At 44.7% G+C, this 26464-nt stretch overlaps 1 protein-coding gene and 1 pseudogene across 1 annotated transcript; one reads left to right on the top strand and one right to left on the bottom strand.

The window, feature by feature from the left end:
• Positions 1-434: 434 nt before the first annotated feature.
• LOC123084477 (uncharacterized) lies at positions 435-4325 on the bottom strand. Its single transcript, XM_044506061.1, has 2 exons — positions 4206-4325; positions 435-1022 (listed from the first exon to the last, which is right to left on the bottom strand). Exons 1-2 carry the CDS (start codon positions 4323-4325, stop codon positions 435-437), a joined length of 708 nt encoding a protein of 235 aa, XP_044361996.1.
• Positions 4326-4900: 575 nt separating this feature from the next.
• Positions 4901-7783, top strand: LOC123084476 (disease resistance protein RGA4-like; annotated as a pseudogene).
• Positions 7784-26464: the final 18681 nt, after the last annotated feature.

Raw genomic sequence — 26464 nt, 5'->3', positions numbered from 1 at the left:
TCGTCGAATTATGGAAACAAGGTCACCCGCAAAAAAAAATGAAATATGCAAACAACGAAGGAATCAACAGCCAGAGGGAATCAAGACCTCCATCCCAGTTAGAAGCAGCCCGAAGCTGTTATGTCTCAAAACCTTCACTCCGTTATATATGCTTCCAATCGAGCTGTTATGTCTCAAAACCTTCATTCGTTAGCCTTGGGATTATCCTCTATGGAGATTTTTTGATGTCTGATATTTAGGAATGGAGGTAGTTTTTTTTTATGTGCATAATCTTTCTGCGATGTTTCCAGGTGTGAGAGATAACTCCAAAATTTCACGAAACAAGATGCGGTAGCTGGCCATTATTTTTCTAGAAGTTGGACCAAGACGCAGGCAGATTAGTTCAAGAGTCATTTTCCTTAATTTTATTTTCAAACTGGTTGTATATACTATTACTAGCTCTGCATAATTATATAGCTCAGTGAGGAATACGCGTCACGCACGGCAACTAAACAAGACGTAGCAGGTAGCTGTTTATGTTTTGTGCCCCGGAGTGGCCAGGGCCGGAGGAAAGGCGGGAGGAAGGGCGCGCGACATTGCGGGCAGGTGCCGTGGCCATGCGCAGCCCAGCGGCCGAGGCAGCCACGGTGGAAGACGTGGAAGCACCCCTGCGGCCGGCGCACGCACGCGGCGCCATGGAAGTCAGCAAGGGACACCGCACAGCCTTCAGGGAGGAGTGGCGAGTCGTCTCCGGCGACGGATGCTGAGAGCACGTCGAAGCGCACGGCCAGGGCGTGCTCCTCCAGCTCCTTGAGGCAGTGGTCTTCGTGGTGCCGCTCCTGGTGGTGCCTCGAGGCAGTGGAGTAGTGGAAGCTGAGGTCATCGTCGGTGCCGGTGCCTACGAGGCAGAGCAGCCAGGAGGAGAGGCGGGGGAGGTGATCGAGCAGGAAGACGAGGTTGAGCAGCAGCCTCGGCACCTCCGCGTACACCGGCGCGGGGGGTACCCCATTCACTGGCCGGTATGGTCGTCGGAGAAGAAGACTCTTTTTGCAAATTATAACCTTAGAGACAAAAACAGAAGGTGGAGAGCTAGCGAGAGATGATGAAGACGGGCAGGTCAGCGAGAGAGCATGCGCGTACGTTAAGAAAAGCTCAACATTTTTTCGTTGTGAAGCTGAAAGCTCAACAAGAGTTTTGCTTTTTTTTTAGGGGTAACGCGCTTTACTTTATTGCTCAAAAGAAAGGTTCATAGGAATTACAGAACTGTCATAGGGATGTATCAGCCACAGATGGCGTCCCTCATCTAAGTGTCAAGCATGTTTAGCTAGATAACGTGCCTCCATATTTGAAAGGTGACTTTCATGGACGAAAGAACAAGAAAGAAATTCAGTGGCGTCCCGTTGATCTCCTTCACCACTAGAGCAATGATTCTGAGTTCCTGTGTTTATGTCGGGTACAACATTGCTGCAATCCGAGGCGACTCTCAGGTGTTGTAACATTAAGTCCTTCGTGCTAGTCCCTCGCGACAAGCCAGGGCTTCTAGCGTATTCGGATCCGTCAAACCATGAAGAATTAAGGCTGAGGAGCCAAGATAAACACCCTGTTCATTCCTGCAAACTGCACTGACAGCTCCGACTTGTAGATTCTTACATACGGCCGCGTCAACATTGACCTTGCTGGAGGTTGGCGCCGAGGTTGGGATGATTGTTTCGGCGAGGCTATCTCTAGATCTTTCAAATATCTCTGGATAAACAAATGAGTCGCCATGGGGCTTTGGTGTTCTCCCTCGTGGATAAGTTTACGCGCCGAGCTAACCAAACTGCCCAGAGGGTCACCGTTAGCTGTGTAAAATCTACATGTGATACTGAGTCTGGCATTGAGAAGCCAGCTCTCTGCATTAGGTTCAGCAGTAGCTAGCTGCTAGCATATGTTCTAGGAGCTCCTGGTCGGCTAAGGCCCAAACGCAGCACGCCATTGTGCAGCGGAGTAGTGAATGCATCCAAGAGTCATCCTCTCCACAAGCTGCACATTGGGACGAGGTCTGCTTGTTACGGTGGCTTGCCAGATCAGATGTTGGCAGTGAACAGGGCGCCAATCTCCAAAGGAGCACTTTAAGCTTTGGAGGGGTAGTAGTTTTCCACAGCTTAGTCCAGTTTTCCTGCTCTCTGTTGACATCCGAGGATCCGCCGCGGCCCTCGAGCCATGCTTAACTTCGTTGTTGTGCTCAGCATTTTGTACGTGGATCTTACTAAAACATTACCTTTCTTTTCGTGAGTCCATGCCCAGAAAACTTGCGAACACCTTGTGGACAAGAGCTTTGTTACAGCTACGGATGCTGTATAGGACTTTTTACGGGCAAGGCTAAGATGGGTTGTTTTAATCGATGATTAGATGAGGCGGGCCTCACCCGGAATTTCAGAGGGGGGAGATTAGTGAGGGGAGTGTTGTAGAGTGAAAGTAAAAAAGACAAAAAAGTAGAAAACTCTATTTGGCAGGATTGTTTGTAATGTCAAGATGCACCTATGTGTATAAGTTGGGAACATTACAACAAACCGTGAAATGAATATGACCATCACCTTGGTCATTTGAGACTATATTAATATTTGGCATGCCAAAAAGTGTAATTAATATGGCCTAAAATGAAAAAGTTATCAACATGAAAATTGTTCGTCTCGTCAAAATAAAAACTTTGATTTTTGGATCATCTTCATCCTAGGTCGTATGCAACCTCTACAGACAAAACCTTCTAGCTTAGCGAAGACCCCCTTTTGCCGAGTGTGACACCCGGTAAATGCCCCCTTTTGCCAAGCGTAGCACTCGGCAAAGCCCTATTTGCCGAGTTTTGTTGTTTGGGTCTTTATCATTTAAGCCACCGGTTGTGTCCCACTATTCAGTTTTGCTACTAGGAATTTCAACCGCTCAAAAGTGTCATCGCTTCGTTAAACACATGCTCAAAAATGCCACTAGACACCATTATTGTGATCTCAAATCTCTTTTGTCATGTTATAATGACATAAATACCTATGGACCAACATGCAAGCTCCCCCTCTATGTCACTACAATAAAGTGTGGGGTCTACTTGATCCCAACAGCGTTCTTATCTTCCAGTAAAATTATTCGCTTGGTTACTCCTGACAAGTGGGGGCCACACTTATCATTGTTAGATAGAGAGAACTGACATGTGGGTCCAGGCCTATTTTTGTGATATAACATTGTCAACGGGTTTGAAGTGAAAATAACAATGTCTAATGACATTTTTGAGCAAATATCTAACGAAGCGATGGCATTTTTGAGATACCTGATGGCATTTTGAGCAAGCATCTCACGTATCAATGGCATTTTTGAGTAGTTGTAACTTCTAGTGGAAAAACTGAGTAGTGAGATACAACTAGTGGCATAAATGATAAAAAGTTGTTTTACCGAGCGTTTTGTCCACGACACTCGGCAAAGTACATGTTTGCCGAGTTTCACGTTTTTGCCGAGTTAGGTAGTTGGCAAAGATAGTATTGCCGAGTGTCCGACCCACTCGGCAAAGAGGAAAATTCCAGTAGTATACTAAAATCTTAACAAAAAAGAAGGGAAACTGATAGTGAGAAGAGCAAAAGCTTTTAGCAAATTCCTTTGCATATATTCAAATTCATCCATCTATCTAGTTCCCCTAATCTATTTTATTCCTAATATATTTTCTTCCTAATATTTTATTCCTATTTTATAGATGGATGAGTTTTGTCCACGACACTCGGCAAAGTACATGTTTGCCGAGTTTCACGTTTTTGCCGAGTTAGGTAGTTGGCAAAGATAGTATTGCCGAGTGCCCGACCCACTCGGCAAAGAGTAAAATTCCAGTTAGTATACTAAAATCTTACCAAAAAAGAAGGGAAACTGATAATGAGAAGAGCAAAAGCTTTTAACAAATTCCTTTGCATATTTTCTTCCTGCTCTATGTATTTTATCCATTTGAGCCAAATCCAAATCAGTCGAAGATTGAACATGGAACTAATCCTCTTCCTTCGGGATCGTTCTTTGATAATCTCTCAAAGGAGCGGCCGATGGGAAAATATTGTGCCACTTGCTGACATGCTGTGGACCGTGGTTGGGTTTGTTTCCATAAGAAAAACAACGGTATACTCAGAACTCTCCTCAGGATTCAGCAGCCTCAGTCGTTGAACTGTGCAATATCTGGCGGGAATCAAGACGCCAGGAGGGGTAGGGGCAGGAGGAAAGACCGTAGGAAGGGCGCGCGGCAGAGCGGGGAGGGCGGTGGCCGTGCGCAGCCCAGCAGTTGAGGCAGCCACGGTGGAAGACGTGGCGGCAGCCGTGTGCCGGGCGCACACAGGTGGCGCCATGGAAGTCTACAAGGCATACGGCACACCGCGCAGCCTTCAGGGAGGAGCGCCGAGTTGTCTCCAGTGCTGGATGCAGAGAGCGCGTCGACGAAAATATATTTTGGAGCACCTACACCCAGGCCCCTCTTATCTAGCCATCCATTCTGCGCATCAAGATCCGTGCAAGTACATTTCTCTTTTTTGTTTCTCTCACATAGAATATGTCTTCAAGTTCAAACCTTTGCAGAACAGTAAAGCTTTCTAACTAGAATCTAGGATAAAACTTTTAGATTTTTTCGTCAAACATAAATATACAAAATATGTTTTATTTGATTAAAAAATATTTTTTTAGTATTTATGTCGGATAAAAAATTCTGAAAGTTTTATCCCAAATTCTAGTTAGTATGTTTCGCTACGCTGCAAAGTTTGAAGTTCAAGACATGTTCTATATGAGAGAAACAAAAAAGAGAAACTTTCATATACAAACTTAGTTGTCTCGCACAGATCTTAAAGCAATATTGAAGAGCCAGAATAGCAGGGCCTGGGTGCAGGTGTTCTAAAAATATGCATCCATCCAAATCATATGAGGCTTGGCGCATGCCATCGAGGACTGCATCGACCGCTTCATGCACCAGGTTACCATATCTGGGACGTCGACGTGGATCCGTCAGGCTGTCCACCGGGTGTAGACGGAGACAGTCCGTAAGGAGTTCGCCAAGGCGATCCATGAGCTCAAGAAGATTTCACAGGAGTCATCCAAGCTGAGAGAAACTTATTACAATGCCAGCATCGGTGCTGGCACCTCCTGTTTCTCAATGACGGCGGCATCAGTGGCATCTGAGACGATGACAGAGATGGCGATAGACGACAGCCTCTCTGCTGGTAGACCCGTGGGCATGGATGCACGCCTGGACGAGCTTCTTGAACTGATCCAGCAACAACAACAGCTCAAGGTGATCTCCATTGTTGGTTTCGATGGTATAGGCAAGACTCTCCTTGCCAGGCATGTTTATGACACAATTGAGAACCAATACGAAGCTCGGGCTTGGGTCTCCGCAGCAGAGCAAGGAGTCCCAACAAATGTTGTCAAGGAGATACTCCAGCAACTTGGCATCCCCGCAAATGGCGGAGGAAACCTTGGGAGCAGGAGGTAATTATTTTAAGCTACCTGTTCCCAAACTATATTGGTATTATTTGACAACTCCATCCCTGTTTGACAATTCGATCTCGATCTACAGCAGCCTGCATCTTTCATAGTTTGCACAATCCAGCATTTCTTCTAGATAGATTCACTATTATCATCTTTGTGGGTACACAAATGAAATTTTCTCTGTTTTAATTTCCACTTGGTATCTCTCTATGTCTGATCATGCACTTCTCCTGGTAGGTTCTTCATTGTAATCGATGACATGCGGACAGAGTTTTGGCATGACATAAAAGATACGTTTGTGGGGTTGAGCGGCAGAGTTCTGGTGACAACAGCCATCCATTCAGTAGCAAATACCTGCAGCAGCTCAGCAGCTCATGATCATGTGTACGCAATGAAAACTCTTGCCAATGAACACTCAAGACCGCTATTCTTCAAGGAAGCTTTCGAAGATGACAATCCACCAGTTGATAAAGAGGATCAGCTTGGCTCGGAGGCACTGAAGAAGTGTGATGGTTTACCCCTTGCTCTTGTTACCACAGCCCGGTACTTGCAAAGCACAGGTAATCCGACACATGGAAACTGGGCAACATTATGCCACAACCTGGGAGCACATCTGGAAACAAAAGAGATGTTAGCAAGAATGAAGTGTGTGTACACTAGCCTTGTTAAACATGATGTCAAGACGTGCTTGCTATATCTTGGTATCTACCCTAGTGGTCGTACAGTTAGGAGAGGAAGCTTGATAAGGAAATGGTGCGCTGAAGGGTTTATCCAAGGAGATTATATGTGTAATGCTCTGGATGCTGCTATCAGCAATTTCAAAGAGCTTGTCAACCGGAGCATCATTCAGCGTACTGATGCCAGCAGCAAAAACAACGAAGATCGGGTGAAGACATACCATACTCACGGCATGATGCTTGAGTTCATCCTGCACATTTCCAAGTGTGACAACTTCATTACTTTGTTATATGATCAGCTAACTCCCTCACACCCACCAAATAAAGTTCGTTGGCTCTCCCTCCATAATGCAAGTGCCAAAGTAGCCAATGATCTATCTCTGGTCCGGTCTCTGACCGTCTTTGGCAAGGCGCATGAATCAGTCTTGAATTTTTGCAAATATGAACTGCTTCGGGTCTTGGATCTAGAAGAATGCAGTAACCACTTGGAGGACAAGCACCTTAGGGAGATATGCAGCAACCTGTTGCTGCTCAGGTACCTAAGCCTTGGGGCAGCTGTTAAGGTTACAGCGCTCCCCAAAGAGAGCAAGAAACTTCAACTTTTGGAGACGCTGGATGTCAGAAAAACCAAGATAGAGATTCTGCCCACACAAGTCATGGAGCTTCCATGCTTGATTCATCTATTTGGAAAATTCAAGCTCCAAGAAGGTGTAGGAACCCGGAAAATGCATAAGCTACAAACCTGGTTCTCAGAGAATAGCAAATTGGAAACAGTGGCAGGATTTGTTGTGGACAACAACAAGATCCAAGGATTTGCACGGCTCATGGAGCATATGAAGCACTTGACGAAGGTGAAAATATGGTGCGAGCAGTCCACTAATAATAGCACGGATCCCACTGCCAGTGACAGCAACAGCAGCACCAACAATTACACTCATGTCTCAAATGCCATCAAGGGATTTATCAAGAGAAGCACGGACGTGAAAAAGGCTCATTCACTCTCAATACATTTCAATGATAAATGGTTCCAAGATTTGCTCGTGAACTTGTCCCTAGAAAAAGAAGAAGCTTCCTCCTGCTATCTTAGCTCGCTCAAGCTACAAGGGGGCAACATATGCAGCCTGCCTCCATTTCTTACCATGCTAGGTGGTCTCACTAAGCTGTGCCTTTCATCCCCTCATCATCATCTGAGCGGGGATATTCTTGCTGCCCTGAGCAGAGTGCGCAGCTTGGCGTACCTAAAGCTGATTTCATCTCAACTGGACAAACTCGCCATCATAAAAGGTGCACTTGGAAGCCTGCGAGGACTATGTATCGTGGTTGAAGTCATTACTGAACTGGAAGTCCAAGAGGGAGCTCTGCCATCCCTCGAGTCGCTCGAGCTGCTATGTAAGGATCTAAATGGCTTTTGCTGCACGACGATCCAGTCCCTGCAGCGTATTAAGGAGGTCACCCTCCATGACGGAGTGAATTATGAAACAAAACAAAAGTGGAAAGAAGCAGCTAAAAACAAAAGGGAAACGAGCGCTCGCAGGCGGCAGACACGTGGGCGTCGGGGATTGGTGCGGGGCGGCAATCACGCGATCGCCAGCCGCTGGCTGGCGCGGGCCAGGTGCGGGACCGGATCCTGTCGCTCGGTCGGGCGCACCTGAGGCAGCTATTGGCGCGGACTCCGGGGCGGATCGACCCAGGCCTGCAGTGGGTGCAGATCCCGGGGTGGATTCGGCTGACGGATCTGCAGCCCTGTCAGCCCCGATCCCGAGGAGGATTTGCTCCCGGATTCTGGACACATGAAATAAGGCCCGGCTGCACCAATTTCTTCAGGATTTTCTCGTCCACTTTTTTCTGTACCGTCTCCTGCATCAGCACACAACTCATGCAACGCAGTAAGAGGGTTAGTCATCATAGAATCATCACAGTTTTGTGCCCCTTGAGCAAGCCCGGTGAGATTAGGAGATAAAAGAAGGATTTCTTTACGGAGTAATGCACCGGCATTGGGATGAAGTTCAGAGAAAGGAAACTTAGTCTCGTCAAAAACCACATCTCGTGAAATATAGACGTGGCCAGTAGAGACGTCAAGACACTTCACCCCCTTGTGTTGAGCACTATACCCAAGAAAAACACACTGTTTTGAGCGAAACATTGGTTTGCGAGTGTTGTAAGGACAGAGATTGGGCCAACATGCGCACCCAAAAACACGAAGCGACGTATAATCTGGTTTGACATGAAGTAGCCTTTCGGTGGGAGTTTCATTGTTTATGACACGACTTGGAAGCATGTTGATAATGTGTACAGCAGTGAGGAAAGCCTCATCCCAGAATTTGAGGGGCATAGAGGCACCTGCCAGGAGGGCTAAACCAACTTCAACTATGTGCCTATGCTTGTGCTCAGCTGAGCCGTTTTGTTGGTGAGCGTGAGGGCATGACACATGATGGGAAATGCCAAGTGTTTGGAAGAAGGAATTGAGCTTCTCATATTCCCCTCCCCAGTCGGATTGGACAGCAAGTATTTTGCTATCAAACTGGCGTTCAACGAGTGCTTGGAAGTTTTTAAATACTGGAAACACTTCGGATCTTTTTTTAAGAAGATGGATCCAAGAAAACTTGCTATAGTCATCAATAAAGCTGACATAGTATGTATGTCTCCCAACAGAGCTAGGTGCAGGACCCCAAACATCAGAAAATATTAATTGCAAAGGTTTAGTAGAGACACTGGTAGAGATGGGATAAGGCAATTGATGACTTTTTGCTCTTTGGCATGAATCACAAATAGTTTCTACATTACGCTCACCAACAAACGGGAGTTTATTTTTCCTAAGCAAACGTTCAACTAAGGAAAAAGAGGCATGTCCTAGACAATCGTGCCATCGTGTGGACGAAAGCTTGATAGCACCACAAGCTTGTTTATTGTGTCTTCGAAACTCCGGAATCAACGGGTAAAGTCCTCGAACGCATCTACCTCGATAGAGAGTTTTCCTCGTGGCCTGATCCTTGATCAAGAAGAAAAAGGGATGAAACTCAATGAAAACATTATTGTCAATGGTGATGCGATGAACAGACAGAAGGTTTTTGTTGGCACTAGGAACATGCAGGATTTTACGAAGATGAATCTTACGGGAAGGGGTATGAAAAACTGAATGACCTATATGACAGATCCTCATACCTGCACCGCTGGCGGTGTGGATCTGATCCTTCCCTTGATACTTTTCGCGGAGAGTCACCTTCTCCAGCTCGCCCGTGAGATGGTTGGTAGCGCCGCTGTCTAGATACCAGTTGGTATCCACGCCATAGGCTCCCTCCGCGGCTGCGGCCACCTTGTCATCGTCTTCAGAAGATGCATGGTCCTCATCAAATCTGTACCAGCAATCCTTGGCCGTGTGGCCGGGCTTGCCGCAGATCTGACAACGGACAGCATCGGGGAGGGACTTGCCATAGCCACCACGACGCCCCCTGTTGTTGGTGGAGTTGGGGCGCCCGGAGCGAGGGCTTGAGTTGGTGGAGTTGCCGGGACCGCTGTGCTTGCCCTTGGGACGAGGAGGACCGCAATGGCGCGAGGAGTAGCCGCTACGGCCACGCGTGGCCGCGTTTGCAGACGACTTGAAGCCACCACCGGAGTTCTGGAACTGGGCCACGCGCTGATCGAAGTTGCTGAGCATGGCAAAGAGCTCGTCGAGGGCCGAGACAAGGGGCTGGTAGTCCATGTCCAGCCCATGGATGATGTAGGAGATCAGCTCGTCATCCTGGATGGCTTTGCCGTCCGAGGCGAGTTCATCGGCGAGGCCACGCATGGAGGCAAAGTAGGCGGCGACTGATTGATTACCTTTCTGGGCATTGATGAGGGCGGTGCGAATGTTGTTGACTCGGCTCAAGGACTGCTATGAAAACATGCCCGCCAGCGCCGTCCAGAGTGTGTGCGCGGTGGTGATCGCGGTCACCGTGATGAGCACCTCTTTGGAGAGGTTGGTTAGCAGGAAGCCGAGCACCTGCTGGTCCTCCCTGACCCAGATGGGGTGGAGAGGGTTGGGCTCAGAAGTCTCCTTCCCGTCCTTGTCCTTGGTGACGAGAAGGCTAGCTGGTTCCGGCATGGTGCCGTCCGCATAGCCAAAGAGACCGGCCCCTCTCAGCTGGGGCGTGATCTGTGTCCGCCATAGCACATAATTTGTGCGGGAGAGCTTCTCCGTGACCTGGCCGTTTAGGCTTGAGTGGAAGGTGGCGGAGGAGGAAGACATGGATGCTATTGCTACTGGAACCCTAGATGAGTTTGGAAGAGGCAGCTCTGATTACCATGTGCGAATAGGCAGAAGCGTCTTACCTCGTTCAGAGGGACGCGTTACGTGTTATATAATCAGGGGCGCACCTCCCTGGCAACAGCGCATACAAAGTAGTTGGAGATCTTCTAGAGAGATAAGAAGATTACATCTTGGAGAACAAGAGATAAGAGAGAGAGAGATTACAAAGAAGTATTCGGTTACAACCTATACTCTATCTCTCCTAATGGTATACGCCGGCCAGGTGTATATGCGCCATACATACGTGACACAATATATGTGTTTGACATACTGATCAGGCTGATCAAAATGTTGTACTTTTGGCGGTGGGTGAGAATAGAAGAAAGAGGGCAAGATTGGACATTGGTGAAGACAATTCAATGGACAAGGTTGTTGATAGAGTGAAGCGCAAGAACCCGGAGGATGTCCAAGGTAATTTACAAGTTCCAAGTTTCCATCTGTGTTAAATTCTTCCAATATTTCTCTTAGTGAGAATAACTAGTAAAACCGGGGTGATGTTTGCAAGTAATATTCTTCAGGTAAATAAATTTATTTAAGTGATAGAGATTTATAAGCTGCTACATGTAGTGTATGCCCTGTTTTGATTCTTTGTATGCCCTGTTTCTAAATATCTAGCAAGGAGAAGTCCAACAGTGTGCCTCTGAGTTTTGATTCTTTGTATGCCCTGTTTCTAAATATCTGTGAAGTTAGTGCATACTGAATATTCAGCCTATTCCTTTTTCCTTCAACTGTCTTTGCAGTTGGGTTCTGAAGTTCATTAGAGATGTTAGAAATTTGATGGCTGTTGGAGTTGTTGCTTTAGTTTGGACCATATGGAAATCTACAAATACCCTGTCTACTTTAGAATATCCTGCTATCTGTTTTTTTGTTGTCACAATGGTTATAGTCGTTCACTGGTTTGCAGAAACGAGGCCTACAAAACAAACAGTGCCTGGGCTCGCAGTTGCTGTCTCTGATGGAAATTGAGGTTTTCCATTGAAGAAGTGGATGTGAGTCATTGGTGCCTCGGTTGGCAGATCCCTGATGATGGTGTTGTTTTGTCTGCAGTACCCGTGTTTGCAAGCTTGGGTCAATCTTGCTCGAGAGTCGGGAAAGTACTTATGTTTGCTTTGAGTATCAGGTTGGCATTTGATGTTTCAAGTAGCTGTCGCTTCTGTTGCTTCGGCAATTGGTCTGTCTAGTGATCCCCTAGCATGTTTACATACTAATGGTGAATCTCCATGTGTTGCTGCTTGCTACATGTGCGTGCCAGACTGCTATGGCTTGTGGACTCATCTCCTGAAGATGATCAAGTGCTTTCAATAAATTTTCTCTTGTTAATTTGTAGTAGTGCTGCAATAAAGTTCACCACGTATGCTGTTGGATTTATATGTGGTCCCGGTTAACTTCGGCATCTGTTCCGCAAAACATTATAATCATTCTTCATTCAGTTATAAGACCATCTTATTATCATGTTGTTGACAATAATATTTGGAGGTCTGCTTCTATGCTTTCCGGGAAGTTTTTTTGCACGAAAATCGAGGCATATCAATGGCTCTGATTAGAGGTGCTAAACAACCAGCTTAGTGCGAGCAAAGGGTAGTTTCGTCCTTTCGTCCCACACAGCCTTTAGTTCCAAAGTGGCCCGTTCAGTTTCCAGCGAAACCACGATCTGAAAAAAAGGCGAGTCACGATCTCTCCTCGACCCCACCTGTTACTCGCCGCGGATTCCTCCCCGTCGCCGGCAGAGCTCCTCGCCGGCAGCCCGGAGTACTCCCTCAACCTCCTCGCTCTGCTCGCGCCTCCTTCTTACTCCCTGCAGCTGTAGACGGCGCTGCCACTCCGCCGCCGACGCAACCGTAACCGCCGCCGCTGTCACCGCCGCAACAAGTACGGTGCGATGTAGACAAGTCGGGTGCTGAGGCCCAGGCAAAAGAGGTGTGGTGCGGAGCGTAGCGGGAGGCGGCGTGGGCACGGAGGGAACTGCCGGTGGCGCTCGATGTAGATCCACGAGCTCTCGGTCCGACCAGTTGGTGGTCGTCGATGGCCCGATGGCGCCGTGTAGGGGCTTGCGAGCCGGCAGGGCATCCCTGTCCGGCGGCTGCGCCCATGGCGGCTCGCCGGTCGTCATCAAGATGGGGAACCACAACTGGCCTATTTCCAATACCGACGGCGGCGGTCACGACGACGAGGGCTTATTGGCTGGAGTAGGCGGTCGGAGGCGAAGGTGGAAGCCGTGAAGCACATCTCATAGGTGGTGCTTCTAAAGATCCACCGTGCCACCGGGTGCCTGCCGTGCCTCGCCTCAGCCCACGGTCGCGCTAGGCAGCGCCGCCACATTCGCCTGGCCGGACCAACTCCGACGCCACCGAGGGGGAATGCAAGGGCGTGGAGGAGTCTACCCCCGATGTCCATGTTACTGCTAGCCGTCGAGCTCGCCCTCTATTCCTACGGCCGGGGGCTCCTCGCCGGAGCACCGATCCAGAACCTTGGTCGCTTCTGCATTCTACTCAAACGCATGAAGGTCAAGGCCATCTCTCCAGCTATTATCCATGGTGCTCGTCCAGATACCAATCGACAGTGCGAGAAAGGTTTGCACAATTGCCACCTGCTACAACTGATCACATGTCAATTTTTACGCAGAAGATTCAGTTTGTTTTACCATGATTGTCGTCTCCTTCAGGATGCAGCGGACGCTACGGCGGCGTGTCCACAAATTGAATCACGGCATTTGCAGTGTGCCGCCTCCGCAAGTTTAGTCTACCCGCTGTGGCCGCGGGCAAATGCGGACGTGTTTCAGTTTAGCTGCTTTGCCTGATGCTAAATACATAGGCTAGCTTTGTATCCTGACATCCATAGATATACACATTCAGAGTTCAATGAATTTTTTGTGAGGTTGTTTCAAACACAAAAGCTCAACCTCATTTAAACGTATAGGCTCATGTAAACATTCAACTAGCTCAAGTAGATGTACAAGCTCATGTTGAACATTCAGATTATGTACACATTGAGGCCGAACTGGTAATAGAAAAGGAGCATGTTCCTTCCAGATTTCATTTTGGCAAAACAAGTCATACCAAAGTGGTAACTGAAAGAACCAACTTGGGCCTTGTTCCAACTGAGATGGTCATTTGTGAACAAGGATGAGATCCTGTTGACATTGTTCCAGAACATTGACCTGTGCTTCCACTTTGAGATGTAGTAGCAGATGAATGGTGTGTTCGTTAGGTTCTTTGGGTTCAGTGGTGACAGTGCTGTCCGTGCACACACCTAAAGGGCTGGAATTTTGCCTTGAGGTGCATCGCATGCTTAATTGCTCCTAGATTGTATTCATACATTATTGCCATGGTAGTGCGGAAGATTAATATCTTATTCCTCTAACCTCTCCAGCTTATTGTGTCATCTTTGGGCAATGCCAATGTGAATTACCAGTCTTGCGAGCCTTACCAAAAGTAACACACTGGTGGCAATCAGGGACAATGAAGCTGTTGCTATAGTTGGCAGGCATCATTAAATTTAAGGTATTGCTAAGTGCTCTTTTCCTGCTCTATAATTGGTGCATAATTGTTGATAAACCTGTCTGTGATTAGAAATGCTTTCAAACTTGTAAATGTGTACTATTGGTTGTAACTCCTGTAGAGTTGTAGATACCTTTTGCGGACTTTTCTTTACGCACTAGTGATATTAGGTGCATCTGTGTGTCTCTGAGATTCTTTTCACGAATAAGGATGTGAATGCATGTTAGTATTGCTTATGTTGCTTGCTCAACATTTTTGTTTGTGATTCTGCTGACTGTCCCATAACTTTTGACACAGATAACAAGGTACTGCCCTCTGTTCATGCATATCGCATTCTGGAAGAAAACCAACCTGATGTCTGCTAGCTAGACTCCTTAGAAAAAAATATAGGAAGATGCTGAGACATGGTCTTTTGGAGGAGCGTCTTGCCCTATCTTTTTTATCCTGATTATTGATGAAAAATCTGAGTATCAAACATGGTTTGTTTATTGTTCTTGTTGGATTTTATGGTCAGCTTGTTTTTACCTATGTCCTCAGCTTTGTTCGAAGTTGAATTCAAATTTTTCTAGAACATATAATATATACTATGCATAGAATCAATATGCAAGCACAGTTGCAGCAAACCAAGACAACGGCCTGTGCAAACATTTTTTTATTTTTTTTCTGAATAAGCCAAGAAGATGGCAGCCCTCAGCTTCCTTTAAATCCAAGTTTATATTTAATTTGGAGCTCTAACTCAAAATGTATTGGAGCACAATAGCACTCACCGATGTATTTGACTCACTGAGCCCCTCTTTATAGCTTGTGCTCAAACTCCATTCCCTGTGCACAACCGAGGTGGTACAAATCCTTCACCACGTTATAGCTTGTTGTCTGCCTTACTAGATTCTATCCTGGTATACTTTATGTCCGTCTTCCTCATTCCCAAAAGTGTTCTAAAAACCCTAGACTCTATCCGTCGGGCTTTCTTTTGGGCTGCGGAAGAAACGTGCACCGGTGCTCAATGCTTAGTTGCCTGGAAAAATGTTTGTAAACCAAAAAAATTTGGTGGCTTGGGCCAAAAAAATCTACATGTGCAGAATAACTGTCTACTAATGAAATTTGCTGTCAAAGCACTACTCCCAGAACAAAACCCTTGGCTAGAATGGATCAGCATGCAACACCCAAATGCCCTCATCGCTCCACATAACAACCACTCTTTCCTCAGCTGCCACACAATAAACCAGCAACTCCCAGCTCTACATGCAATATCCTTTGTTCTTACAAATTCAGGCACCAACACCTACTTTTGGCTAGACACCTGGCTTCACCAACAACCGCTTGCTACTCTATTTCCCTGCCTATATTCGCATACCACCTCGCCTCTCGCTCGTGTGGCCTCTGTTTTGAACAACAGTTTAGAATCAATCCTACGGAACCGCCTAATAACTAATGCCGCTTCCGAGATGTGCTCGTTGTTGTCTCTCTTGCAGGATTTCCAGGTATCGCCAGGACCGGACCAGCGCTTCCTTAACGGTGGCTTGCGCTTCTCCACGCGGGTCGCCTACCAGCTGACCATGGGCGAAAATGAGGATGATGCGCATGCAATTGCCATTTGGTCTTCATGCGTCCCCAACCGCGTAAAGATCTTTGCATGGCTCCTGTTCCATGGACGTCTCAACTCCAAATGCAACCTCCTCCGCAAGCACATCGTCACAGACTCCCTTTGTCCACGATGTGGTTTCGACGGCGAGACCAGCTCACACATCTTCATCGACTGCCCGCTCGCTCAGCGAATTTGGCAAAGGATTGGACTCTCACCCTCCACTTTCATTGATGATCTATGGGATTGCCGTCTACTCCGCCAGGTCGATGCAACGGTATGGCACTCCGTCCTTCTCATTATCTTATGGAAGATCTGGGATGCAAGAAATGCTATGACATCTAAGAAACAAAACCACCACAGTATCTCCACCTTGAAGCGAATCCTGGATCACTTGATGCTTTGGACGCACCGGATGAGAAAACCGGATCATAAACAGGCCGCTCTCTCATGGCGTTCCTACTTCTTTTCACGATTACACGTGCTTATGTAATTCACCTTTGTAATCAGACAAGTGTTGGGTTACAAAATGAGAAATATATTCAGGTGGGGAGCGCCCCCCCCCCCCCCGGGTGATTTTTCAAAAAAAAATAGAGGTCTGCTTCTATGCTTTCCGGGAAGTTTTTTTGCACGAAAATCGAGGCATATCAATGGCTCTGATTAGAGGTGCTAAACAACCAGCTTAGTGCGAGCAATGGGTAGTTTCGTCCTTTCGTCCCACACAGCCTTTAGTTCCAAAGTGGCCCGTTCAGTTTCCAGCGAAACCACGATCTGGAAAAAAAGGCGAGCCACGATCTCTCCTCGACCCCACCTGTTACTCGCCGCGGATTCCTCTCCGTCGCTTCCTTGTCGGAGCCCTGGATCCTCGTGCAGCCCCTTCCGTGGTCACCTCCTCGCACGCCGCCGGCCGGTCTCTCCTCGCCGGAAGCCCGGGGTCCTCCTGCACCCTCCTACGCTGCGTCCTCAACTGACGACGCCGGACGTTCTCTTCCTCGGACGCGGCTGGCCAATTCCTACCCCAACGCCGCCGGCCCTTCTTCCTTCTCCAACGCCGGTCCGCCTCCAAATTTCGAGCTGCTGGCCCCGTTGCCGGTCTTACATGGACTCTGAAAGGTGCGCTTCTTCTCTCATTTAGAATTTCTGCATTTGGTAAGAGCTTCGACAGATACTCTGTAATAGAAAAACAGAGTGTTTTCCTCTCTTCTAGGATAAACAACCCTGCAGTGAAAGTAGATGTAGCTACTTGATAAGAATCCGTCCACAAGAATAAACAGCAACATTAGTTGTTTCCATCTGCTTCTTCTATTCTCTGACTATTACTGTAAGTTACTGTATTTTTTTCCACCAGCAATTTTGTATGGCTCACAAAATCAGCGAGTGGTTAAGACTTGAAATTAAATAGCCTAGGTTGATGCTCAGCCACCAGAAGGTGTGTGTTACTGGGTTTACAAGAGCTTGAATAAGTTACACATCAGGCTCTCTTGATAGGAATACCAGTGAAAAGTTGTTAATAATTTGTACCGTGGAGGCTCAATATTTGCTCTGTATACAAGCTTTCTGCAAATCATAAATAACACTTGGTAGGGACTGTTTCCACTTTACAAGTACATCAAGTGCAAAATTTGACAATTATAAAAGATGATGGAAACAACTAACGGAAACAAAAATTTATGTTTGGAAATGTACGAACTTTCCTAACCTCGATGTCATTGCACAGCAGATTTGAGTGTACCCTTTCTATGAGCTATACGTCCTTTTCAATATGTAGTTCTTTGTTGTCTTTTTCATATTTTCATTTCTGCTGCTAGCAGTGAAGATGGGATGGGTGATTTGCATGGTGATTTATTTGGATACAATACGTCTGACAACCACAACATGGAGGTTAGATTGTTATGTTATAATTGGTTTACTTATGTTGATGTTTATGTGTGATAGGGATAGAAATCATTATGAACTGAACTGATAGGTAAACTGTTTATACTTTATGATAGGAAAATAGCAATGAGATAGGATCTCATGAGTCTGAAGCCATTCATGGCATGTTTAGTAATTTGGGGGCAGAAAATGAGGCTCTAGATGAGTACTGGAAAATTGTCCAGATGACCTTTGAAAGTGAAGAAGACTCCGATAACTTCTATAATTCATATGCTAAAAAGAAAGGGTTCAGTGTTAGGAAGGATACCGTGAGGCGTGAGAACAAAATAGGAGAGATTTTCTTTAGGAGATTTGTTTGCTCAAAGGAAGGGATTCGTGATCCAGCTATGAGGGACATCAAGGACCGAAAAAGAAGGGAAAGAGCTGAGACTCGTGAGTATTGTGGGGCTGAACTGAGCATTAGACTTGATAAGCAGTGCGGAATCTGGTTTGTAGACAATTTTGTAGATGACCATAACCACATATTAACAACTCCAGATGAAACCCAATTTCTTCGTTCCCATAGGAAAATCAAAGACCATCAGAAATCAGAAATAGTGATGATGGAATCGATGGGCCTCCGTAAGCATCACATAATGGATGTCTTTCAGTGCACGAGCAGTGACAAAGCGGGCGCTGGATTTATCGATAAGGACCTATACAATTTCTCATCTAGGTACAAGAGGTCTAGAATTGCGGATGGTGATGCAAATGCTACAATACGGGCGTTGAAGGCTAGGAAGGATAAGGATCCAGAGTTCTTTTTTTAGTACCGAGTTAGCAAAGAAGGTCGTCTGAAGGACCTGTTTTGGTGCGACGGGCAGTCCCGGATGGATTACCAATCATTTGGTGATGTTGTCGTGTTCGATAGTACATACCGGATGAACAGGTACAAGATGCCTTTTGTTCCATTTGTGGGACTTAACCACCATCGCCAAACCACCATATTTGGATGTGGTATTGTTTCTGATGAGTGTGCTGACTCGTACATTTGGCTGCTTCGTACTTTTTTGAGGGCAATGTGTCAAGTAAAACCATAGTCGATAATAACAGACAATGACAATGCAATGATCAAAGCGATCCGTAAGGTACTTCCAGGAACAAATCATCGTGTATGCTCTTGCATATTGAGAAGGGAATCAAGAAGCATCCTCACTTCTCATACCTCGACTTATTCAGGTCATTCATATATGAGGTTTGCTCAACTGATTTCTTTGAGGACAAGTGGAATGCATTTGTTGGGAAGTACCGAACTAGTAGGAACCAAGACTGGTTGAATAGAATGTATAGAAAAAGGAGGTTGTGGGCTGCGGCTTTTTTGTGCGACAAGTATTTCATGTCCATGAAAACTAACCAACGGAGTGAGAGTCTGAATTCAGTTTTGCATCTACATCTCAATGGTTACATGTCCTTGTTTGATATGCTAGAACACTATGAGGTATGTGTTTCGAACATGCGTTGTAGAGAGGCACAGTCTGATTCTGTGGCGTCACAATCTTGGCCTGTTGCTGTTACGGATAGTCGTCAACTTGAAGAGGCTGCAGCACGTATATTCACATTTGCTAATTTTCAGCTAGTTCAAGAACAACTACAGAAGATACACATGTTTGATGTTGGTGAGGTAATTCTTGAGGGAAACTATACGAGATATAATTTGATTTCTAACATCGTACCTGGACGGACATTCTCAGTTGAGTACACATGTCTTGGGGCTGAGTCCAACATCAAATGCAGCTGCCGAAAGATAGAGCGTGACGGCTTACCTTGCAAGCATATTTTCCTTGTGCTAAAGCATGTTGGGATGCCACATATACCCAAGTGTTGTGTGTTGCAGCGGATGTCCAAAAAGGCGAAAGGTGGCCTTCCTTCGCTTAGGCATAGTGATTTGGATATTGGGACACAGAAGCAAGCACGGTATAATGAGTTGAGATCACTAGGGTCTGAGTTGTTTGACATGGTATCCAACAGTGATGATGACTTTGCCGAGGTGAAGGACTATCTTCTTAGTCAGTTGTTGAAGAAGAGAAGCTGTTCCAAACCAGTCAATGATGCCCAAGCACATGGTAATAAGAATATTGTAAGTGGAGCTGTTCCCGAGCCTGGAGGTTTGGTCCTAGATCCCTTATGTGTAGTCACCAGGGCGCACCTAAAGGGAGAATCAAATCATTTGATGAAGGCCCAAAACCAAAACTGTGCAGTCGATGTCGCAAACCTGGTCATAATATCCGTAAGTGCCCTGATGCAATGCAGCAATAGTAAGTTTTGTTGCTGCGGGTTGAGCTATATCAGGTACGAACTTGTATTTGCATTTTGTAATTTCTTTGTTGTGCTAACATTGTGTAGTTTGAAGTCTCATAACTTGCATATTTCATTTATTGCCTTCTTGAAGGATCACTTGAGAAAAATAATTGAACCTATGGGAGGAAGGCCATCATTGTTTCCGGATACTGCTACCGATACCATCGAATATGTTCATTTTATCCAAGCGGTAATTGGTAATGGCATTAGGGACAACGTTTTTGTAAGTGCTGGGCTCTGACTATGCTATCATTATCTTCTATTTTTCTTTACATGTTGTGAACATGACTGCACCTGTGATTCTGACTTTGCTATCGTTATCTTTCTTGTTTAGATGTTGTAAACATGACTGCTCGTGTGACCTGGAAGAAACAAAATGGTGGCTTGTCAAGCTGGGCTCTTGCTAGACTAGTAAGAAAGGCACTATTGCAGCAAGATGTCTCCCGTTTGATCTTTGGTAATAATGCAGATATGGGTCTTGAAAATCTGTTTCTTTTTTTAGGACAGGGTTTGGAAATCTTCTTGACCTGATGGATGAGAGAGCAGAGTTGTCTTCCATTGGGCTATGCAAACGAACGTGGCAGTGTGCTGTGCAGGTGCGGACGTGTGGCATTCGGCCTTGCCGGCTGGAACGGCTGGCTACGCCTAACACGCATCTGGGATAAGGAACCGGGATGCAACAAGCTAGATAATAGGCTTGGCTCGGCTGAATGCTTTTTATTTCAATTGTAGAAGGTAGGCTTGAGCTTGTTCAAGCCCGTCCCAGTCCCATAGATTCACGTTGCCAACAGAATATTTTAAAGTTCCACTGTACCATCATTTTTTTTCTGGGAGCCAAGCACAGTCCTTATCCACACGTCACGTTGCCAACAGAATTTTTTTAAGTACCATCGTTTTTTACTGGGAGCAATCCTTATCCTCCACATCCGATGTTGTTGCTAACAAACTAACAAATTGAAGATAAATCCACTATCCAAAAATCTATAACAGAAAAAGGAGGCTGTTATATATTGCTACACCCCATGTCATTATCTCATTTTTCAGGGCACGCTAGGAGCCCTGTCAAGTTTGTCGCTCGGCGAAATCCTTAGCAGAACATCAGACGCCGAACAGCTTCCCATATCTGCATTGTAAGTTATCTTGATCTGCCCTCCCTTTTATCATTTTCACCTCGTCCAGCTCTATTCTATCCGCTGGAGTACATGTTTGTGACAGACGAGAGTAGGAAGCAATCCATGTCTCTTTGGTAATAGATCGATGTCTTACTTCTCTTTCAGTTTAATTTCTGATGATATGGAGTTTGCTTGTTCATCAAAATCTCTATGTGAACTCGTTGAAAAATTGACCGATTCTCAAGTTGAAGTCGTTAAAAATCTAGGTTTCGGATGCATTTTGAAAATTAGAGACATTGAACTGCGGCCATGTTTGTTGAAGTTTATTATCAATTCATACAACTCAGCAAATTCAACTTTCAAAATTGGGGATGCGGATTTAGAAATAAAAAACAACGATGTTTACTATATCCTAGGTCTCCCTTTTGCTGAAACAGTAGTAAATAATATTAAACCACTACCCACTGATAGTGCTATGGTCGAGAAATACATAAATAAGAAAAAATAAAAAAATATGATAAAAGATCTGGTGAAAGAAATATTGGACACTAAATGTGCTGACGAGCACTTCATCAGGATGTTCATGTTAGTATTGCTGGGAACAGTCTTGGCACCTACATCCCACGAAGAAGTGCCGACGTTGTATTTGAGTCTCCTGGAAAACACGGCGAACATAAAAAACATTAATTGGAATGAGTTCACACTGAGATTTCTGATGGACAACATCAATAGTCTGGCTACCGGACATGGGAACCCATATGGCGACAAGAAATGGCCAATTGGTAACTTACTGCTATTGCAGGTGAGTTCAAGATAAGCCGCTCCGTTCTTTCAGAGGGACAATAGGATCAAAACTATTATCTTGTTTGATATTTTTTAGTTGTGGTACTGGGACACATACATGTCGTAGATATAGATATTTATAGAGATCCATTCATTCCGTTGATGGCACGGTGGGATGAAAATGTAGCTTTAAAAAGAGATGAATATGACATGTCTCAAGGATATGGTGTTGGAAAGGTATTGAATAAAGTTAGAAGAGACAATTGTGTATGCACCGTATTTATTTGGATGGATGAAAAAAATGAAACCATGTGCCTTTGTAAACTTTTCATCTATACTACTCTATAATATACGAATAACTCCCAATGTTATCCGTCGGATATTGTCGATCCGACGGCTCAGATTTCTCTGTTATAGTTCCAAGACATCGTGAAGCCATATAAACCATTGAATACAGCTATCCTACGGCTGATATCCCTGGGATTCGCGGTGGCCAGTCCGACCTAGCACTTCCTAGACTCCCGCATGCACAAATGGCAGAGCCTGCCGCCCACATGTACTTGCAGTATCTTTTATTTAATCGATTCTGATGGAGTAACCCAAGGTTGAGGATGTGACATGGGAGAATGGGACCCATTGGTCATCAGGCGCACCCATGTGGGTATTCTCACTTGCTTCCAGCCTTCCAGTAATATCCAGAAATTCTCTGACGGGAGAGTACAAAACAAGTCCGATGCTACATATTTCCAGACGTAGTAAAGAAAATAATCTTTTGTCCAACATAAACACTTACTGAAAGTCATTTTGGTTTTCTACAAAAAAATCCTCCAATGCTACCTGTTGATCTGTACTTTACGCAGTGTATAACCCAATATATGCACAAACTTACTGTGTTACTTGCCAGCAAAAAAATGTACATGTATAAAAATCAAAAGTGTGTATGTTACATGAATGTTCTTTTAAGAGATCATTTTCTACACTGACAATATCGACTGTCCAAAAATATACGCAGTGACGGCGCTAGGATTGGACAACGCCAACATATCTTGGTAGTCCAACTGTTTGATTAATGACCGAGAATAAATTTAAGAACATCCCAAAATGCTTGGTCGTTATTTGCAACATTTTTAATCAAAATTAACATGATGTGATTTTTTCACTATTCAAGAGAATTTATATTTTTCTAAGTAGTTTACGATGTGTCATCCCCATAGCGTTATGTGTCAGCCACCATATGGGCCTGACATGAGGGGTCAGCTTGACATGTTGGAGGTCTTCTCAAAGGATAAAACACGAAATAAAGCATGCGAGCAAGATTAAGAAAGGAATGCTTTCGGTAAAAGGATCAAGACGACATGAAAAGGAAGAAATAAATTTAATTACTCTACAATACTTGAAGTATTTATTTTCCTGGTTTTATCTACACAATTAGTGACTCCCTTGTATACTTGAAGTATTTATTTTCCTGGTTTTACCTACACAATTAGTGAGTAATTTGTTCATACCGCCCTTCGCCTTGGGTTACCCATTTTCGTTTTTGTGCATGATTCAACGTGCAAAGCACGTGCAATTAACTAGTCAGGTCATAATGCATATAAAAATTGCTGGCGCTGAAGGCTCTGAAGATTCGGTACATGAAATTCTAAAAGTGGTGCAAGAAATAAAAACTAGCTTAAATGGAGTGGATGGAAAATTGGAACAGGTTTTACTACTTATCAATACTTTGGAGGCAACTGTCAGTCCACTTAAGAAAAAACTGGTAAATTTTTTGCAAGTTCATCTATATTTTACCACTATTCAACTCTAATAATGATACCAACAATCTTTTTTTCTCCTTACCTGCAATCCTGGTCAGGATATTGATATGAAACATCCGCCACCGATGGATTATGTGCCCAAGGAGAAGACGCAAGCAACTCTGATCCAGCTAGCCACTCTTCTGATTGCCGGATCATTGGAATGTCTAATAAGGAAAATAATTCGTCTACCTTCGAAGAAAATGCTTCAAATGATTCAGATTGCCAGCTTGTTGACCAGGCTGCCTTTGAGAAGAAGGATACCAAAAGGTCTTCTTTTGTTAAAAAGGAACTAGATGATGCATCAGTCAGTTCTGATTGTCAGATCGTCGAACCCTCCAGTGTACCACGCAAGTCTAGAGCAAGGAAGGCAAACCAAAAGTTAAGGTCGCCATTAGTGCCAAAGGAAATAAAGGTAATTTACATAAAGGTGTACGTACTACACATGTGATTATTTTAATCTAACATGGTACAATTTTAATACTTGCAAAACTCAGTAAAGAAGAATTGGTTTGCATACTTTATGTGAAACAGTAATGAGCACAAGCCCGACCTCCATACTGGTGCATATTGGGGCTTACAATGCTTGGGTGTCTGCGGAATATTTAAAGTGCCTAACCATTGACGAAGAAACCGACGGTCAATCCAAGTGGCTAGGCGAATACGTGGGTCCACATTTCATGTTTCAGTGTTCTTAATACAGGGATGAGGTACATAACCCTTAAAACTAATGGTGTGTCAATGGTGCAGGTCGTGGAAGCGTACGCAAAGCTGATAATACATCGTCGTGCTACTAGCGTAACTGCCAAAAGGTTTTATGTCTGGAATGTGTTCCACTGCAAGGTGATACCCACTTTGCCAGGCCGTCGCATCAAGTCTGCAGAAAAGATGGCTACCGACCTAACGGAGAATGAACGGGTATGGAGATGTTGAATTTTTTTATTCATCCTTTGCCCAGAAAATAGGACGTGTGCAATAATATAGACAAATAAAAATCTTAACCCTTTTGTTCCATGCAGGTATACTTCCTCATGATAGTTACCCAAGGTAGGGCAAAGCATTGGATATTGTTGGTGATGAACAACCATAGGAAAGTATTCCAAGTTCTAGACTCACTATGGGAGCTTAGCACATACAGAGATCAAATCGATAAAATGGTGAGATATTACTAACTATATTACACGCATGGTATTATGTCTGCATTATCTATTAAGACATTATGATATTTACTAACTGAGATTTTGCTTAAGTACAGATTTTTGGAATCGACAGTATCATACGTGCATCCTCGCTTACGGCAGATATCTTGAGTTGGGATGTCATCCAACAGGAAGGGATACCTCTGCAACGAGACAGGTATGTTCTATCTACTGTTAGCTGCACAAACATTTATTTTTGTTACCAAATTCTTTTTCGTATTTTTTCATAGGTGTTCCTGCGGGCTGTATGTACTGAAGTTTATTGAGCTTTGGAATGGATTTCGCCTGACAGAAGGATTTGAAGAGGTTAGGATTGATATTACTCGCTACACTATTTTACAATTTGATGCATATTAATGGTCTTGTAATTTTTTTTAGTCTGATGTTCATGCCTTCCGGGTGCGTGTTCTCGTTGATTTGCTTCTGGCTGAGATCAACGATGCGGAGGATGTCAAGAAGGAGATCCGTGCATTAACAAAGCAGTGATGTGATTTGCAAAATCTTATGCAGTGTCATGCGAACTTCAAGCTGCTTCTCTTAATTTTGCAACAGTCAAGCTACTTTGGGCTGATGCCAGCCGGTTGTAATAATAAATAAAGGATCAAAATCATCCTGGGAGTCCCAGATGTGTGGTTGTCCCAGGATGAGAATGATGTTTGCTCTACAACTTCTTAGCTTTTTGTTTAGGTTATCGGCAGGCTTGCTGTTAGTCCTATTTTGTGCTTTGGATGGCCAGTTGGGGATAGCCTGACTTGGTTCATCTTTAAACCATGCATCGTTTCTTTATTTTTGGCTTAATGCTGGTAGTATGTTTTAGGGAAGACATTGTGGTTTCTATTTGTTCATACCGCCCTTCGCCTTGGGTTACCCATTTCCGTTTTTGCGCATGATTCGATGTGCAAAGCACGTGCAATTAACTAGTCAGGTCATAATGCATATAAAAATTCCTGGCGCTGAAGGCTCTAAAGATTCGGTACATGAAATTCTAAAAGTGGTGCAAGAAATAAAAACTAGCTTAAATGGAGTGGATGGAAAATTGGAACAGGTTTTACTACGTATCAGTACTTTGGAGGCGACTGTCAGTCCACTTAAGAAAAAACTGGTAATTTTTTTGCAAGTTCATCTATATTTTACCACTATTCAACTCTAATAATGATACCAACAATCGTTTTTTGTCCATACCTGCAATCCTGGTCAGGATACTGATATGAAACATCCGCCACCGATGGATTATGTGCCCAAGGAGAAAGACGCAAGCAACTCTGATCCAGCTAGCCACTCTTCTGATTGCCAGATCATTGGAATGTCTAATAAGGAAAATAATTCGTCTACCTTCGAAGAAAATGCTTCAAATGATTCAGATTGCCAGCTTGTTGACCAGGCTGCCTTCGACAAGAAGGATACCAAAAGATCTTCTTTTGTTAAAAAGGAACCAGATGATGCACCAGTCAGTTCTGATTGTCAGATCGTCGAACCCTCCAGTGTACCACGCAAGTCTAGAGCAAGGAAGGCAAACCAAAAGTTAAGGTCGCCATTAGTGCCAAAGGAAATAAAGGTAATTTACATAAAGGTGTACATACTACACATGTGATTATTTTAATCTAACATGGTACAATTTTAATACTTGCAAAACTCAGTAAAGAAGAATTGGTTTGCATACTTTATGTGAAACAGTATATGAGCACAAGTCCGACCTCCATACTGGTGCATATTGGGGCTTACAATGCTTGGGTGTCTGCGGAATATTTAAAGTGCCTAACCATTGACAAAGAAACCGACGGTCAATCCAAGTGGCTAGGAGAATACGTGGGTGCACATTTCATGTTTCAGTGTTCTTAATACAGGGATGAGGTACATAACCCTT

The sequence above is a fragment of the Triticum aestivum genome, chromosome 4A, assembly GCF_018294505.1.
Source record: "Triticum aestivum cultivar Chinese Spring chromosome 4A, IWGSC CS RefSeq v2.1, whole genome shotgun sequence".
NCBI classification, from domain to species: Eukaryota; Viridiplantae; Streptophyta; class Magnoliopsida; order Poales; family Poaceae; genus Triticum; species Triticum aestivum.
The sequence above is the reverse complement of the archived record's forward strand: the minus strand, read 5'-3'. Positions and strand labels throughout refer to the sequence as shown.

Bases quoted from the DNA above. Each gene is read 5' to 3' on its own strand.
- LOC123084477 (XM_044506061.1), bottom strand. From the start codon at position 4,325: ATGGCGCCACCTGTGTGCGCCCGGCACACGGCTGCCGCCACGTCTTCC. The intron at 1,023-4,205 runs GTCTTTCCTCCT...ATTTGCAAAAAG, and splicing joins TGCCGCGCGCCCTTCCTACG to AGTCTTCTTCTCCGACGACC.